The sequence below is a fragment of the Atta colombica genome, unplaced genomic scaffold (assembly GCF_001594045.1).
Source record: "Atta colombica isolate Treedump-2 unplaced genomic scaffold, Acol1.0 scaffold137, whole genome shotgun sequence".
NCBI classification, from domain to species: domain Eukaryota; kingdom Metazoa; phylum Arthropoda; class Insecta; order Hymenoptera; family Formicidae; genus Atta; species Atta colombica.
This window is the reverse complement of record NW_017259225.1, coordinates 905774-925304: the sequence shown is the minus strand read 5'-3', so window position 1 is coordinate 925304 and position 19531 is coordinate 905774. Positions and strand designations below refer to the sequence as shown.

At 31.2% G+C, this 19531-nt stretch overlaps 3 protein-coding genes across 3 annotated transcripts in view; 1 reads left to right on the top strand and 2 right to left on the bottom strand.

The window, feature by feature from the left end:
• Nucleotides 1-406, bottom strand: part of LOC108684704 (alpha-tubulin N-acetyltransferase-like) — a 13001-nt gene extending 12595 nt beyond the window's left edge. The window contains exon 1 of the mRNA XM_018189165.1: nt 226-406. Coding sequence (XP_018044654.1) covers nt 226-329 — 104 coding nt within the window. The 5' untranslated portion in view covers nt 330-406. The remainder of the gene's footprint in view (nt 1-225) is intronic.
• Nucleotides 407-6095: 5689 nt separating this feature from the next.
• LOC108684630 (probable cytochrome P450 4aa1) lies at nt 6096-11900 on the bottom strand. Its single transcript, XM_018189051.1, has 6 exons — nt 11738-11900; nt 11140-11517; nt 8377-8440; nt 7695-8227; nt 6632-6811; nt 6096-6283 (listed from the first exon to the last, which is right to left on the bottom strand). Exons 1-6 carry the CDS (start codon nt 11883-11885, stop codon nt 6096-6098), a joined length of 1491 nt encoding a protein of 496 aa, XP_018044540.1. The 5' UTR covers nt 11886-11900.
• A 6397-nt stretch (nt 11901-18297) lies between these two features.
• Nucleotides 18298-19225, top strand: LOC108684668 (selenoprotein K-like). Its single transcript, XM_018189108.1, has 4 exons — nt 18298-18696; nt 18765-18849; nt 18967-19041; nt 19132-19225. Exons 1-4 carry the CDS (start codon nt 18678-18680, stop codon nt 19223-19225), a joined length of 273 nt encoding a protein of 90 aa, XP_018044597.1. The 5' UTR covers nt 18298-18677.
• The last annotated feature ends 306 nt before the right edge of the window (nt 19226-19531 follow it).

The following is a 19531-nucleotide window of genomic DNA, read 5'->3' as shown; positions in this document are numbered from 1 at the left end:
TATATATATATATATATATACATACACGTACATTTTACGTCATAAATATAAAGATATCTTTATTCTTAATGACATCACAATTTAATAAATACAGAAAGCCGATGAAATCACTTGCGAAGTCGTAGAACGGGCGCGAGTTTCGATGTATAAATGGACATTGCGTAGTATAATTGATAATTCGGGAGAGTTATACTATTTTAGGATTTCAGAAAGAAGAGTACTCACTTCAATTCACGTCGATCACCTTTGAAGTCTTCCGGCACCAGATTGTGCGTGACCTTGTTGATCTTTCTAGGCAAGAGTTTATTTACGTTGAACTTGAACTCCATCTCGACGAGATGATGGAAGGGATTGCTGTCACCGTAGTATTGAAAAGAACTTAATTGCTGCACTTCCTCGTTCTCGTTTTCTTACCTTGTTCTCTTTTATTACGTTCCGCGTTCTCGATGAATAATCACGAGACTGTTTTTTGCGACCCTGCGTTTACTGGGAGCGACAACGAGCTCGCCTTGAATATGGCCGTTGTTCGCGCACCCTTTCGCGGCAACTTCACTTCGCGTTGTTGATTGTCACGTGAACATTGATCGGTTTCCTCCCCCCTCTCTCCCTTCTTCCTCTTTTCTGCCCTCTTCCCTATTCCTCTCACTCACTCACTCACTCTCTCTCTCTCTCTCTCTCTCTCTCTCTCTCCCTCTTCTCCCCTCTGTCCCTTTTTCTCTGTCACACTTTTGCGGCGAGGCGAGCTCCTGTCACTGATGCAGAATCTTACACGAGAGCCTTGTATCTAATCGACACCTTCGCGCGGCACCTTCGATCACGTGGGTGCTTAATGATTGTCACCGTCTTCCTGTATCTTCCAATCGTTTTTCGTTTCAAATTTAATTTCATTATCTTGTCCCGAGATTATTTTAACATCTCTCGACACGACGAGAGTGGTAGATCGATCACCTCTCGCTGTCTACACGAAGACATGCTCTGAGACGAAACGCTCTGAACAGAAAAGAGCGATATGCGAGAGAGCGCAGTTCCGTAGAATCGATCGCTTCTCCCGATGCTGCAAAGCTACATACACCAGTCACCAAACTCTACCAGACTCACTTGACGGCTCACGGCCAACTGATAGCCATCGCCGTCGTTCGCGTGTACAGAGCACGAGGATGCGACCTCCACATCCCTCCTTCGCGGGAGAGCGACCGGCGCGGCGATCCAATGCTCTTACATGTAGGTATCGAATATCGAACGAATGTTTTCGAAATCCTAATAGTACTCGGACGACTAATAGAAAATCGACCGAATATTTGAAAAAAATTTACGATAATCGAGATAAATAATAACAATAAAAATCCGCGATTTATAGACGCTTTCCAAACTTTTCTCTTGACAAAACATCAGTCGCATTGGATTGCGTTGTCTTTCAGAGTATTACGTTCAATTTTTGCCGTAAAAGCAACATAAGTCGCGCCAAAGCGCGCGCGCAGCTAGAGTGGCTGAGGCTGATATTTCATGTAGTGTCGACAAAACTTTTCAAGCCTGTTGATTGGATAAAGATGTTCCCGGATCTTTCCATGCTACAGCCAATCAACACGCTTGAAAAAGTTTGTTGTACATATGTACGACACCTAAAATATCAATTTTAAGCCAGTTTTACATTAGTTGCAAGCTGATCGCAAGTTTGCGACAGCCAATATGAAACGTTGATTTCAAAAGCTTTAGATTGGTTGTCGCAACAATCTTGCGATCAGCTTGCAACTAATGTAGAACCGGCTTTAAGGACTGCCGCAGACAAAATTTCTGTAACAGTAACCTTAAGACAACAGTGAACTTAAGCCGATGAGCCATCTGCTTTAAATTTACGTATTCTAACGGAAATAGAAATAGCAATAAACTTATTCATAAGGCGAATTTCAACCGGTTGAAATTCACCTTATTGCGAGATTATAGATAAGTTATTGTTATTTCTACATCCGTTAGATTACGTAATCTACAGTAGTATTCTGGGGGTCGATTGTGTATCTTCAAATGAGATAAAAATTACAAAAATGAGTAAATTCACTAGAGTATTCATAATTTAATTGGTCAATACCTAATAACTTTTTGTAATTTTTACCTCCTTTCAAAATCCACAATCGATCCCCGTGTAATGACGAAGTGAAAATACGAAATTATTAGATTTGTCGTTGTGGGGAAAAACGTGAAAATGTGAAGTGAAACATAATCCGCGATCCGATTCACGCTCACAACGCTTAAAAATCATTTCATCCTTGTCAAATGTTAAAGCCAAACGATGCTCATGAATATTATCAACATAAATCGAACCACTAAAATTTATTCCTAATTTTTTCCAATTCTAGAATTAAAAACGGATAACGAATAAGTCAAACTTCGATTAAAAGTGATTAAAAGTAAACCGTGAGTTGTGGAACTGGGCCTAAATGATTTTCTGCCATTATTTACAAAGTCAATCCTGTTGAAAATGAATATCTCTAAGCATTCTTCGTGTAATTCTCATATGTGGTTCAAAGGCCTCATCCTTTTCATCCAGTAACAAAATTATTATCATGTATATTGATTTGATTTTTTGATTTTATTTTTGTCTTTGAACTGTGCAAAATTATATATTTAATCTTAAAACTGTTCAGTCGATTTAATCGACTGTTCCTCTCGTTCTATTTCTCAGCCCTTCTTTCTCGGATCTTATCATTCGACAAGAAATTTCTTGCCGAACTCTCCTGAGATTGCTCGCAATTGTATCATGATGAAAGTTAGGGAATCACACGATATGAGATGGCTTACATTTTCACCCTGATAAAAGAGAATGGATACCATGGTTCAAGCTTATACTTTAAGTTTACACGTTACGCATAGTGTTACGGAATTTTGTGTGTGGCAGCCTTAAGGAAATATTTATATTGGCCGTAACCGTATGCCTTAATCTATATAAGAATTAATTAATCAGTCAAGTATTCCCTTCTTATTCGACTGTAGGAAAAGAATACTCGAAGATAATTGATCAATTTTTACAGATTATGGTATACGGCATACGCTTTATAGACGCATAATATTATTTAATATTAAGTAAATATTTTAAGCATATTCTTAGAATGTTAAATGTAACAGTTCAAGAATATTTTAATAAAATTATATAATATTAAATAATATCCTCGAAATATTAATGGATAATTATATGTCCATTCCTGATAATGTTATATTATTATTTAATGTTACTTTTGTAATATTATTTAAACATTAAAAATTATTATAATAGCATTTACTTTAATTTGTAAAACTGCTACATCTTCAGAATAAATATACGTTTAAAGGCTGATTTTGGTGCGCAGTTGTAGTACCTACTGAATATGTATTTAAAATTACGCCGAAACATTTTTTTAGCACACGATGCAGCATAAACTGATAAGAACTTTTTGTTACTGGATTACGAATTCAAATTGCATTAAATTAAAAACAGTTAATATTTCTAAATACTTTAATAATATGTCAGGGATATAATACCAAAAATATTGTGTAAGTGGATATATAGAATACTCTCTATAGAATACTCTCATAATATTAAAAATTATTATATGATATTCTCAAAATATTATAATAACTCATTTTAATTTTTTTAATAATATCCGTACATCATAATAACATTCTAGGAATATTTTGCGTTTATAGGGCAGTTACCAATATAAACGCTCCCTAAGTCTATTACATACAATGATTTAAGGTTTAAACACAATAGACAATAAGCACAATAGACATAAGGCAACAGGGAATAACAAGTCATCCAATCAGAGCTCGATGTGTAAATTCGATATTGTATTCCAGAACTCTGATTGGAAGCTCATTATTGTCTATTGCCTATTGTGTTTAAAGCCTTTAAAGCCAGATCATAGATCTTTGTATAACACATACAGCATAATGCATATAGCATAAGAAAATCAACCAATTAGAATCTTTAACGGGAAGCACAAACTCTTGCACAACGCATAACACATAATGAATAAGAAAATAAATCAATCAAAGTCCTTTGTTTTCTTTATTTCCGTGAAATAAAGAACTCTGATTGGCTGAATTTCTTATGCCTTATATGTTATGCGTTATGTAAGAGTTTATGCTTCTCGTTTTTCATTTTATAGAAAGGAAAAAAATGAAAGATTTTAATTGATTTATTTTCTTATGCATTATGCGTTATGCGTTATGCGTTATGCTTGTGCTTCTGTCCTTAAGATCAGCTGTACAGTTCCTGCAAAAAGTTTGGAAGTGGAAATATATCAATATTTACACTTTCTGTATATATAGAAATGAATACTAAAATTATATTAGGTGTAGTAAAAAGAAATCCATTATTTTTGCATGAAATTGAATGGAAAAATAATGGATTTCTTTTTACTACACCTAATATATTGGGAGTACAAATTAGTTCGATCCGTCAAAAGATAGCTCCAGCTGTTGTGAATGGTTCATAGTGACAACTGATTTTGGCGGTTTCAGAGAGGTTAAACATCTGCTAATAATATTCAGTTTATATCGCTTTGAATTTCATACAAAAACCTTGATTTTTGATTTTCTGCTTTAATTGAAAAAAAAGTGCGACCGAAGCCGAAAAAGATCAAATGCTTGTCGAAGTTTACACTGCTCCAACTGATAAATCATGTAGGGAATGGTTTCAACGTTTCAAGAATGGAGATTCAACATTGAAGACAAGCCTTGTTCTGGAGCCAAAAAAATTCGAAGACAAAGAATTAGAGGCTTACTCGAAGAAGATCAGAGTCAAACGCAAGAGGAGCTTGCAGAATCATTTGGGGTAACTCTACAAGCCGTTTCTGTACGATTGAGAGCCATGGGAATGATTCAAAAACAAAGAAATTGGGTGCCTTATGAACTGAAAGACGTTGAAAGGTGATTTTTCACAGCTGATTCAAAGACAACAGAGAAAAGGTCAGATTGTGATTGGAAATGAGAAATGGATATTCTATGACAATCCCAAGAAGAAAAAATACTACGCTAAGCCCGTCTTGTTTACTATGAGCTGCTGAAACCTGACGATTCCATTACGAGTGATCGGTATCGGCTACAATTGATTCGTTTGAGTCATTGCGAGAAAAACGGCTGGAATACGAGCAAAGACGATGATAAAGTTATTCTTTTTCATGACAACGCTCGACCTCATGTCGCTAAAGTCGTAAAAAAATATTTGGAAACGCTCAAATGGGATGTTTTACCGCACCCGCCGTATCTTCGGACATTGCTCCTTCTGGTTGTTCCGAAGGATGCAGCAAGTCACCGGTTCACTTTTTTCGCAGAAATCGAAAATTGGCTCCAAAATTGGATCCCCTCCAAAAACGAGTCATTTTTTCGGGATGGAATTCGAAAATTACCTGAGAGATGGGAAAAAGTAGTAGGCAGCGGTGGACAATATTTTAATTGATCAATTCATTCATTTTGTTTTGAAATAAATGCACAAAAAAACGGACCGAACTAATTTGTACTCCCAATACATAACAACTGTATAAATAACATATATATTTATTTAACAACATATTTTTTAATTTTCTTTTCTAAAAGATTTTTCTTTCCTTTTTTGTTTTGACATAATTTAAAAAAGATTAATTTAACAGTATTCTTGTATGTGACTTTTCTTTAAACTCATTCATTTCAATGATTCAAAACAATAATATTTGAAAATCGATGATTTTACTGATTATATATGAGACATAATGTTTGCAAAGCGTAAATTTCATTTTTTGTTTATACTGATAGAGAGAAATAATTTGTATACGTATTGTATATATAACAATAATGATATTTCTTGAAAAATTCTGCGCGTTTCTTTATTTTTGAATCAGCCATTTTGCTTAAACAATATAATAAACGAAGAAAGGTCTCAGAAAATTTAAACTGCACTATTAAATTATTTCTTTCTAAAAGCGCATTGATTAAATGTCACTTTTCTTTAGTGTTGAAATGACATAGTTATAGCTTTTTATTTTCATTAAATTATCTTTGAGATATCTTTGAGATATATCATCACTACATTATAATCACTACTTATAGTTTATAATTTGCAAAATTTTCCGTTGAGAACGGAATTATTAATTTAATTGCGTTAATTTATATTGTTTATTGCGCGCTCTTATTTTGACCCAAAGTCCACCTTGTGCTCTGACCGTCAATCGAAATTTAGCTATCACTTTCTCCTTGCCAAGGGTTGGCTCTAATTGGCATTTCCTCAGAATGGCACTGATGATTGATTTTATTTCAAGAGTGGCAAATTTATATCCTAAAAAATTACGAAAAAGGAGTAATGAGTATTTTTCTTCGAAAAAAATTAATGAATCTTATGATTTATCTTATGATATTTATCTTATATTGATATATTGAAAAAAACTTTTAAAAACATAAACGTTAATTTTTTTTTATAAAATAGAATTTTTAGTCTTCGTCTACAATAAATTAGAAATCAAAAACTAGAAATTGATCAATCACAGTCGAATGTAAGAAGAATAATTGATTATAATTGTAATTTTTTTTATAATATAATATATTGAATGTGTGTCTTTTTTTAATACTTCTCTCATGTATCTTATGATTATATTTGTATCTTATGATTTATATTTGTTATTCTTACCGATACAATTGCGAGGTCCTGCACTAAACGGTATGTAAGCATATGGATGTCTTCCCTCAGAGTTTTCAGAGCTAAAACGTTCTGGTTTGAAATCGTGAGGATCAGGATAATGATGAGATAAGCGGTGCGTGCAGTATGGTGCTATAAATACGCCACAACCGGCCGGTATTATATATTTTCCTGCATGATACAAAGTGATATTGTTATAATGTTTTTCAAGAATGATTTAGAATAATATTTTTATATATAATGTATATAATTATATTATTTTTATCATATCTTTATTGGATGTTTAGATGGATATCTTTATTGGTTCTATTTACTAAATATTCACGAATAATGTTGAAGTATTTGTTGATATGTATTATCTACGTAATAATATATTAATAATTTATATTATATATATTTTACATATTCTAATTAAAATGTAATTGTAAATAATTAAATGATACAGTTGTAAATTTCAAAAAAAGCTGTAAAAGTAAATGTTCGCAGAATTAAAGCGCAGAATTAAAATCATACTTATTATCATGGAAAAAGTTCTGACAGCTACAAATTAAACTGCCTAAAATTTAAAATTCTTTTTAAATTTTGTACAATTTGTGAATTATAATGAAATTGTGCTAACTCTATTACAAATAAGTATAAATTAACTAAAGAATAAACATAACTTCATTTACATATTTTAACAAATGGATATAAGCATAGTTCACACATTTTTGTTAATTTACACACTGACTATTATACGAGCGAAGACCTTCTTATCTTTTGCGACTTGCGTTTAAGTTTTTAATGTCTTAACAAGATCTTACGATCGAATTAATATTGATTTTACTGAAATTAATAAGAGCAAATTAATAATAATTTAAATTTTACATTTCTAATTGCCATATAGTATTTTTCTGAAATTAATAATTAATAATTATTCTTTTGTTAACATTAATAATGATCTGATAGAGGTCGAAAGATCTGTTTATTGTTTTATTAAATTCACTGTTTAAATTTTAGCAATAAATATTCGGCTTGGCTCATAGCTTTTTATAATATTACAAAATTTTATTACCTAGTTTTATATCCTCTCCAAGTGTTCTAGCAAAAAGTGGCACACTAGGATACAACCTTAGAGATTCCTTTATACACATATCTAAACATGTCATCTTCTTAAGATCCTGCATAGTTGGCGACCTTGTGTCATTGTTAAAAATCTCATGCAATTCCATGACACATCTCTCCTGCCATTTCGGATTATTTGCCAGAAGGAAGAGTGTTATCGCAGTAGCAGTGCCGACCGAATCCTGGCCAGCCAGCATAAAAGTGCAACATTCCTCGATGATATCTCGTTCAGTAAATTGGGGATTTCTTTCACTAATCTCGACCATGTATTCTAGTAGAGATTTTTTTCTAATCGTGCTATCATCGGCAATAAGAGAGCCATTCTTTTTCAAAAATTCGCGTTTCTCCTTCATTTTTTTAAAACAAAAATTGAACAGATCTTTCTGTTGCTGCTTCTCCGATTTTCCAGCTGCTGTCAATCGGTAAATCCAATCGATTAGCAACCATGGTCGTGCAAATCTATATGACATCATAACTTGGCCCCTATTTATCATGATGATTTTTAAAACATGAGAATATAATAAAATATTGAGAAACAGAATATGATAATTTTTAGAACAAGATTTTATTTTTTTAATGTTGGATTTTAATAACAAGATTTGCTAATAAAATAAATATGTTGATATTCTCACTTTCTGAAGGGGTCATCCTCACCATCGTTTTTTCCTTGGTTTGTCGGTGTACCCAGAATCGTCTCTGAAATAAATATTATGTCAGAGCACTAATATTTAATGTAAGCATCATGCGCTTTCGAAATATTAAAACGTGTGATAATAAATATTGAAGAGAGGACTTTGAAGTACGTATAGTCTTTTTTAAGGCATATTAGCGGTAAACGTAAATACTGAAAATCAATAAAAGCATAATACACGAGTATGAACTATTGTTTCGATAAGTCTCGATGTGGATGCTTATGCTTATATTGCACTTAACCACATGTCGTATTTATGAAAAAGTAAAATATTTTGGCATATGTCGTCATTTACGATAAGCATTGATTTTTACAAACAAATGCTATGACGCGGTAGAATACATTAGTATTTCTATTATCTATTTCATTGTATGATGATCTTATCTTTATTGTTACGTAAATACATAATATATATTATTTTGATTTATGCTATCACGTAGGTACTATTATTATTATCTTTTTCTTTTTTCATGTTTGCACTTCATAAAAAAGATAGACAAAGTTCTTTTACTCGCTTTTATAAATTTTTCTTCGATGACTTTGATTGACTTTGATTAGTTACACACTAAAAAAAAATTTACGGACTTTAAATTCACGAACTTGATTAAATATTTGTTTAGATAGTATATCAATGGAGTCATTTGCTTACAGAAAATAAATATTTAATTTTAAAAAATGATACTTAAATTAAGTATAATTTTTTTGAATTAAATAAATATTTATTTACTGTAAGTAAATGATCCCATTGATACTATTTAAACAAACATATATTAAAATTTCGTGAATTTCTTTTGAGTGTATCGTATGAAGATAATTTTCACTGGCGAATTCACGAGGAGAGCCATGGGAGTTATATCCTTCCCCTCCTCCTCCTTTAGAGTCTCATTTTTAAAAATATTTTGTAATAAAATGTCACATTTTTTTTAATATTTCTAAAATCACAATTTTGATGTTCTAAAAATATTTTTTAATTTAAGAAGCATCCATAGGTTCTTGCGGCTTACTGTGCTATTGTTAATACTGCATTATACAACGTTATGCGAAAATCACTAATTACAAGACTATATAAAATATTACTGTATCTGCTGATAAGTGCTGATAAGTCGCTACTGCTCAACAAAATTTTTCCCTTTAGCATTTGAAAGTTTGAAACATAAAAAGACCTTGCTCTCATCTTTCGGATGATGCATAAAGATTTTATGCATCATGCACTGTTACTATTTTAAGAAATGCGGCAATCTGTAATTTGTATAATACTTCAGCGATAATTAGATATGCATAGTGCATAAAATCTTTATGCATGATCAATTTCTTTACAGATCATATTTGTAAAATTTTTCAAGACTAATGTACGGGACTCACTGGAAAAAAGCACCCCTAAAGATGAAAAGCAAGGGGACTCATTGTAAAAAAACACTCCGAAAGATGAGAACTTTGTAACACATTTTTTGCAAAAATTGTAAATTTTAATACAGCTGCTATATTGAGATCACCGTTTTGAATTTTATATCTTTAATATCATCGACCCAAAAATCAGAAATTTGAATTCTGTGATAAGAATTCTTAAAATTTACCCATTTTGGGTAAATTTTAAAATAAAAAATAATAAAAATTTTGATGTATCTGGACTATATTGAGTCAGCCATTTTGAATTACTTTTGACATAAGATTTAGTTTCAGCGATCCCAAAAACCTCCTATACATTTTACTTTTTAAAATTTTCAACCTTATTTCATCTACTTATTTCACCTAATATGTTAAATCTATCTCTTATCTTTAAGGATAGTTTTCACCCTTCAGAGTGGACCATGACTGATAAAAAAAAATACGTGTCAAATATTTTTCAAAGTTCTACAAATATGCAAAGTTTCATTAAAAACAGTGACACTTCCGTAGGTTTACTTGTAAGTAAAAAAATCTTATATTAATTAGGTACTTATTTATAACACATTCATTTATAAATAAGAACACATCAGCTGCGATCAAAAATAAATTCCTCAATAGAAAATTCTATTATAACAACTTGAATAGCCTTTTGAAATAAGAGGATATTCAAAATACTAGCGGTACGCTTATTTGTTAGAAGAAATTTGTGATTTCACGTGCTATCGTAGTAAGCATGCATGCAAGATATTCTTCAGGTATTGAGAGAATTGCAATTCTAAATTCAGTACTTTATGATTATACGAACTTTAATAGAGTATCCTCTTAAGGACATATATAAATGAAAAATCTTTTGACATTAACACGGAATAGCTAAATAGTAGAATATTTTTTTTGGGGTGTATATATTTTTTTTGCTGATATCATTTTAAATAAAATGTTTTATAAATTAAATATTTACGTAGTAATTTTTCAATGTAATGTTAATGAGAATAATTTGAATAGTCTACCTTTTTGAATTTGACTTTAAAAAAATTTCATTTGCAACGCGCAAATTTAATAATAAGGAAAGATACAAAAATTATATAAATAATTAATTTTTTTCTTTTTCTTTGTTATTCGTTCGTTACAATTGACTTATGATGTTTCAGAAACCCGGCAATCCAAAAATCAACTCAAAAATATATAAATCCGTCAGTGACCTCCCCTCCCTCCTTGACAAATGTCTGGATCCGCCCTCGTGATTCTTGGATAATGAAAGAAAGTTTTCTGTTCGTCGTTATTAAAATCTTTTCAAAAACAAACAATTTACATTACGTACCGATTAATATATCGTAAACCGAATTATTGATAAATACGGTGATATTTATGTCCTTCGCATCCTTTTCAAATAACTTATCGACTAGACGATCAGCACACTTGCCAAATATTCCAACGAATTTCTCGAGCACCTGACGATGAAAAATTGGTTGCAAAATTCTTCGATGTACTTTCCATTGGTCGACGTTTTGCGTAATCAAGCCCTTGCCCAAAAAATTATCGAACAGCTTATAAAAGAATATCTTCTGTGTATGCTTCATGCTGTTAAGTACTACTTGGATGTCTTCTGGCTCGACGAGCATAACGTATGGTAGAAGCGTCAACCAGATTCGGAAAATACGACCATAACTCTGTGCCTCGTTTGTCATCCTTTGAATCACTAGAAAATCAAAATCTTTTTGTACATGAACGTTTATCATTTTCAATATTTTATCATTTTAAAAACTGTATTTATTTGCAGGCCGTTGCAACTTTTGATATAAAAATAACATAGAATTTGGATGGTTGAATAAAATATACAGGTAGGATCACGATTTTAGATAGCTAACGATTAATTAACAATATAAAACAATTTTAATTAATAACATTGAATTACTCACGATTTCCTTCGAGAACAATGTTAGCGTTGCCAAGAATGGGCACTGTCTTCGGTCCATCGAGGGTAAAGATAAATCTGAGGATTCTGATGTAATTCTTCAATGTATATATAATATAGATAACAGCTAGAAAGGCAAGATAGATCCACATCTCTCCTGATGTACGATTCAACTAATTACAAAAAATGTAATTTTTATGTCAAATGAATAATAAATTGCAGGAAAGAATAAGAAAACTGCTTAGTAATAAATCATTCGATTTATTACTAATTGCGACATATTTTTTGAAATAACAAAGACATTGCTAAATAAATTCAGTCTGGTCGACTGTTTGATTTGATCTAAGTAGCAAACAATTGAATAAAATTCAATTGTTTGCTACTTAGATCAAACCAAACTCAAAATGTGCTAAAAGGAATGCAAATAGAGAGTAAATAATTTATGAATATATCTGTTTAAATTTCAATATTTGTATTTCTCAATTCTGTAATGCTTCAAATTACTATTTCTAACAATTCTAAAAATATCTTCTTGAATCAATATTATTATAACATAACACAAAAAAAAATTTATCTCGTAATTTTTTAAACTCGATCTTATCGATAGCAATTATAATTGCTATCGATAAGATCAAGTATAAAAGGATTACGATTTTTATAAGTTTTATATAATTGTTGATAAAATGATCACAAAGAGGAAAAAAGCAAAAGATAAAAAGTAAGAAACAGGAAACAAAGAATACATTGTAGAACAACAATTAGATTCAACAATTTCTTAATTATAATTTATCACTTTGCATTGAATCGCGCGTATAGCAGCCTTATCGTAATATAACGTTTGATACACTGACATTATATCATTATAAATAATCATTATAAATTGGTTCACCCGTTAAAATTTGTGAGAGACGTTTACTTCCTCACAATTAACAATTCAAGATGAGACACTTGTCAATTAATCGAATCATGCAAGTAAAATGTCGCGAGTAATCGCAATACGAATCGTATAAGTTTTACAGCAATATAAGTTTTACAGCAAGGAGAAATCGAGAATATTAGTCGAAAAGTTTATCAACTATGTGTTAACTTATCCAAACCTATACATGTGCGATTACAAACTGTAAATTAAAATATTAAAATAACATAATATTGAGCTATTTTAATTAAATTGTTATACGGGATTTTCGAAATTTGTTATGACTATCAAGATCATGGGATTTGTTCATTGTTCAAAAATAAATATTTTTTAATGTAAAATATTATGATGGTTCTTTTATTCTTAAAAATATAAACTTATATAAGAACGGCAAATCACACTCGCAAACTTTCCAACTATTTATCTTTCACTTCACACAAAAGAAAGTTTAGTCGAACTATTTTTTGAGAAAGGGAATTTAAGATACAGCTATATAATTTGGAGAAAGTTGATAGAAACAGGGCGCTTTAAATTCGATGCACGTATACACACATAAATCATATAATATATTAAGTGAAAGTTATTAGTATGACATCTGTCAACCAACTCGTGTTTATTTTTGTATGTCTACGTCATAAGATAAAAAAAATACCCTTCCCTTTCCATCGAAAAAATATGTAAGTGTACTTAAAAGCTGTCGCATCGTATTCATAATTTCTGACAACTTACATTTATTTCTTTAATTTTCCTAATTTATAGCACGTTACATATGACATTTAACTAAATTACATTGTGTAGACCGTTTTCCGATTAAGTTAGGCTTCTCTTAGCGATATTTATCATCTTACTCACTGTTAATCCAACTTTTATCAACATGATAAAATCATTCAGCAATAAAATCATTTGGAACTGAGATCTCGCGGAATTATCATTGTTTATAAAATATGCAATATCGCAATCATCCTTGATCGAGAGATTCAAGAAGAAAGAATTTAATTCTGCGTAGTACACAAAACAATACGTGCGTAGAATCAATTTTCGATTTTCCATATCATTTGTCAATTTCTATTAATTTCTATTAATCAACACAATAATAAATTACCTAGTGTAATTTATAATACGTATCTACCCTCACCTGCTAAAGAAAAACCATAAAGGCGTGTCATAATCTCTTGAGAGATCGGTCACTACTGTCAGACATTCGCACAACGAGAAATTTACATTCGCAATTGAAATGCTCAACTGACTAAACCTTGCTCTCCGGTAGTTTATATAGATATGTACGAGGAGATCGGATTGTCTCATAACTAAGCTCGTAGACCATTTCATCGCTAAAATTGATAATTAATGCCCCGATCACGTATATGTGTGATACGCGCGTGTGCGGGCGTGTCTCGCGAATTACCCAGGTGTCGTCCCAGGACGACCTCCAGGAGACGAAGTGAGGCGAGGTGAAAGCAAATCGAAACAATCAAAGATGATGCTTTATATGTATCCTTTTTGTGTATGTTCAGAATTGTAGAACAGGATGAGATAAAAAACTCATGAAGAAAAAGTGATTTTTAGGGCGAAATGATTCGATTGCTTTTACAAATCGCGCGCACGATGCATAATTAATCTAGGCGTAAGTACCGAAAATCTATAATAGTAACATAGTATACTAGTAATGTAAACTATAGATTTTTAGTATTCATAGTGACTATGATGTATCCCTATAAATAGTGAAGCGCTGCGCGTTTTATTTTTCATTTCGCGGTGTTTTTCGTCCTATTTTATACAAATAGTAGTAAAACGTGCAATAATGGTAAACTTGCAAAAAATATAAGATGTATAAATGCGTTGTCACAGTTATGAGTATTAAAAATTAAGATAAAGATGGAATCACACATTAAAAATTAAAAAAAAATGATTTTAATGTTATGAAATCACATGATTTAAGATTAAATCATTTATCAATATTTATAAAAAGATAATAATTTGCACAAACATGACTATTTATATATTGAGTTTCATGTAATTAAATAGAATGTGAAGGACAAGTAGAATGTGACCTAGGACGAAGACTTTAGACTTTTCAGAGTGTAAAGTACCTCATTGAAGAGAAGGGTGGAAGGGTGATTTCAATAACACGCGTACAATTACCAGTACAGCATGAGAAAGTTATGTAACCTAGAAGCAGGATAATATAAAAGTAATATAAAAGGATAAGCAAAGCGTGTAGCATAGACACCTTAGTTAAATAATGATTTTTGTCACTTAAAATTTGTTAAAATTTATCAAAAATTTTAAAAATGTTGTTTAATATCCCAAAATTGTGAATGTAGAATTCCGCATCCATGAAAGCTCTGGGATTTCTGCACATCTATGGGAACTAAAAAGCTCTGAAAAACTCCTATCTTTTATAAAGAAGGCTCCAAAACTGACACAGTAGATAGTATAATACCATACAAATAAATGAATGTGAATAAGATTTCTAAAATCCTTTCCTTTGATATAAAAAAAGGTATTATTAAGTATAAATCAACAAAAAACGAGTTATTATTGATTATTTATATGCGCATATCGAAGAAGAAAGGAAATTAAAAAAAATATTTTTATTATGAAATTTTTTATTATTGTTCCAATAAAATTTTAAAAGATCTTATACAAAATTTTTTATAGATTTATGTTGTTCTGCAGAACACAAACGCGATAATTTTTGGGGGGAGGGGGGAGGGTGGAGAATTTTTTTATAAATACAGGTTTGCTTTCAGCTCCAATAGAACTAAGTATTATTTAACGCAATAACACAATACTAACGATTAAATTAGCTTATGCAGGTGTGAGAGTTTACGCTGTACTCCGATTTTATATTTAAAACTATATTATAAGGAAAGAAATAAGAATAAATCAAACAAATTTAAAAAACTACAAACATGTAAAACGATAATATTATTCATAATATAGCCACTTATTCAAACTAAGCAATTTGTAAGAGAAAATAATAAGAATTAATTTTATTTTCGCATTTATAAAATTCATTTTTAGATGATTTTATATAGAAATAAGCCAAAAATATATGAATTATGAATTTTTACTTCTTTAATTATGTATAAACTAGATTTTTATCAGTATTAACTCTTACTGTATATACATTCTTTTAGTATCCATTAAATGTATCCATTAAATGTATACGGGGTTATTCATGTCCGGCATATTTTTTTTATAAATTAAGTAGTTCAAGAAAATTTATGTAGCTTCCTTAATTATTCTAAATAAAAGATTTATATAGATTAACAAATCTATTTGTTTAAATATTTTATTTTTGCAGATATATAAACACAAATATGAATGTGGAAACATAGAACACAATCATACATAAATTCAAAGCACACGAACTTAAATAGATCAACGGATCGAGAGACACGTCTGAGTGAAGCGATGGCTTACATCCGAATCTGCCGATCTTGTTAAAATAACAGAGCTCGTTGTTGGGCACGATTTTCGGGATTTCGCGAGCGGTGATTTACGGAATCGCTATGATAAGATTATAACAGTATTTTTAGTCATATTTCCTATTGATATTTATATAAAAATTTTAATTATAATCATTATATAGTGACATCATTTAATAAATTATAAATTCATCTTATTTGTTATGTTTATTTATTAACAGCATCAACTAATTCGCAACAAATATTATACGTAACACGCAGTACATATTGGGTGTGGGAAAAAGTTCGTGGCGTTTTTCCCGTTAGATGACATTAAATGCTCAGCAGTCGGCAATTACTAATCACATCGGCAACACTAGATGTGCGTTTAAAAAGTGACATTTTAACCTTTGTTTTGAGCTGAAAAAGATTGAAATCGGTGAAGTGGATCAAAAGTTATTTTATTTTGAAAATGGAAATAAATAAGGAAAAAATTCGCTACATTTTGCAGTATCGCTATGATAAAGGCAAGAATGCTGCACAGGCTTGTGAAAAAATTTGCACTATTTACGGTGAAGATACTCTATCAAAATCAGCAGCACGGAAATAATTCGCTCGCTTTCGTGCTGGAAATTTCGATGTGAAAGATGAACCTCGCTCCGGTCGACCAATCACTGAAAAGTCCGATGAAATCATGATAAAAGTCGAGCGTGATAAGCATGTGAGCACTGTGGAGATTGCCAGGAAATTAGGCATCAACTACAAAACAGTTTTAAATCATTTACACAAAGCTGAATACAAAAAGAAGCTCGATGTTTGGGTTCCTCACGAGTTGAGTATTAGGAACATGATGGACCGAATTAACATTTGTGATACGCTACTAAAACGGAATGAAATTGAACATTTCTGAAGAGAATGATAACTGGTGATGAAAAATGGATCATCTACGACAATCCAACTAGAAAAAGATTGTGGATAAAGAAAGGAGAGAAGGCGTAAGCAATCGCAAAACTTGGATTGACAAGGAAGAAGGTGATGTTGTGTGTGTGGTGGGACTGGAAGGGAATCGTTCACTATGAGCTGTTATCGTCCAATCAAATAATTAATTCCGAACTCTACTGTGAACAACTGCACAGATTACAACAAGCAATTGAGAGGAAGCGGCCAGAATTAATCAATAGGAGAGGTGTCTTCCATCACGATAACGCTCGACCACACACATCTTTGATAACTCGGCAAAAATTGCGAGAATTTGGCTGGGAAGTTTTAATGCATCCACCGTATAGTTCTGAGCACCCTCCATAGCATCCTCAGACTATCATTTGTTTAGGTCTCTACAAAATTCTCTTAAAGGTGTAAAGCTAGCTTCAAAAGAGGCCTGTGAAAATCACTTGAAATAGTTTTTCGATTAGAAATCATAGAAGTTCTATCGCGATGGAATTGCCCCAAAAATGACAAAATATTATAAAAAATAATGGAGCATATTTGATTTAAATAAATTGATTTCAACTCATACTCTAAGAAAAACACTTTAATTTTACTAAAAAATCGCCACGAACTTTTTCCCATACCCAATAGGACCAGAGAGAAGCCTAAGAGCGTTCATGCCCGGGATTTAGCTGTTAGGGATTCCGCACAATAAAAGAAACAGAGAACAGAGAATAAGAATTTCAACCTATCAGAAATCATGCATTGTGGAGTACACAGTTTCTGTGTAGGTTGAAATTCTTATTCTCTGTTTTCTGTTTCTTCCTGTTCCTTTTATTGTGCAGAGCTCCTTATTTTATTTCGAAGCGCCTCTATATCCACAAAATGTAGACATTGAACTACGTAGCCAATGTCCATGATCCGATCGGTAATGTCCACAATTTTTTTGTATTCTTCGCTATATCCACGAATTTAGGTCTGTTAGACAAAGATGAACAATCAATCTGTCGGCGCTTATAATATGTCTAGTTACGAGACAACTTAGGGGCTTCACACAATAAAAGGAACAGGGAACAGAGAATAAGCATTTTAACTTATCAGAAATCATGTATTATAGAGTACACATAGTTTCTAATTTTATCTATATATTTAACGGACCGAAATTCGTGGAGATATAGCGAAGAACACAACCAAAAAATTGTGGACATTACCGATCGGATTATAGATATTGGTTACGTTCAATTCCACATTTTTTGAACATAGGGCGCTTCAAAATAAAGTAAATCCCGGACATGGCCGCTCTCAAACTTCTCTCTAATAGGACACAACTTAATCATAAATTGATAGAAATGCTGAAAGCGTCTAAATTCTAAAGCATCACATGATAGGTGTAGTGCAATTCTAGTAATCTGCAAATATTGCAACCGATCCAGCATGAAAATATGCATCGTGTGTTACTGACTTAACATTCAATTGTCTTATTTGATTGCTAGTCATCAGCCAGTCATTGCCAGCAATTGTCAGTCTGTCAGTCTGTTAGCGTATATGTGATGTTTTTAAAGATTTGATAAAGTTTATGGTTACGTATAATAAAATCGTGTATAAGATTGTACGTGAAAAAGAATCAAAAAATTGAAAATAAATTTTGTATTTGAATCAATTTGTTGACAAAGCGTGCTGCTTCGAGTATGGTTTATGTAACGGACGGTAATATACTATGATCTAATTTTTTATGTAAAATAATGGAATTTTTATACATAGTAATTTGCTTATAGATGGTGACGTGGTAAAATCTGCTCCATGGGGATTAAGAAGAATTTTCGGTTTCTTTACAGGAGTAATTTATATGATTATCATGTTGTAAGTGCTCTATAATTCACTATATAATCATCTACAATGCTGTATAAATTATGATTTTTTGATTAATTAGCTGTATTATTTTTTCTTCTTTACTCACATAATATTGGAAATATTTAGCTTTCAGACATTGGTCAATCCTGGTATGAATAGATTAGGAAGTCAATATTCAAGGGATTATCGTCCAGATTCTGGGTATGATAATTTCTTCAAATGTTTATATCAAACGATAAATATATAAAATAATAATTTGCACAATTTACTATATTTGTACAATTTATATAGACCACGTCCTCCAATGCGTAGACTTGGTAGACCAAACACGGGAAACAATGTTGACATTCCATTTTTTGGAGGTTGTAGCAGTTGCGCAAGATGAAAAAGTTAAAATAAAAAATATTTTGTTATATTTACTTTATTACAAGAAATTAATTAATTAATTTAGTTATGATTAAGAGATGTATAATTATATTTGTATCATTTATTCAGTATTTGTTATTAAAAAGTAGTGTGTTAATATAATATATTTAATGTAATGTATTGAAAATTATTATAATTATTATAACTCTTATCAAAAAAATTTTTGAAACTTTTATGAAGTATTAGAATTTCAGAAACATCACATATTATATAGATGTTATATGTATGTATGTATGTATGTATGTATGTATGTATGTATGTATGT

Bases quoted from the DNA above. Each gene is read 5' to 3' on its own strand.
- LOC108684630 (XM_018189051.1), bottom strand. From the start codon at position 11,885: ATGTGGATCTATCTTGCCTTTCTAGCTGTTATCTATATTATATATACA. The intron at 11,518-11,737 runs GTGAGTAATTCA...TTGATTTTCTAG, and splicing joins CATTGTTCTCGAAGGAAATC to TGATTCAAAGGATGACAAAC. The intron at 8,441-11,139 runs GTACGTAATGTA...TATTTATTTCAG, and splicing joins GGTTTACGATATATTAATCG to AGACGATTCTGGGTACACCG.
- LOC108684668 (XM_018189108.1), top strand. The intron at 18,850-18,966 runs GTAAGTGCTCTA...GGAAATATTTAG, and splicing joins ATTTATATGATTATCATGTT to CTTTCAGACATTGGTCAATC. The intron at 19,042-19,131 runs GTATGATAATTT...CAATTTATATAG, and splicing joins GATTATCGTCCAGATTCTGG to ACCACGTCCTCCAATGCGTA.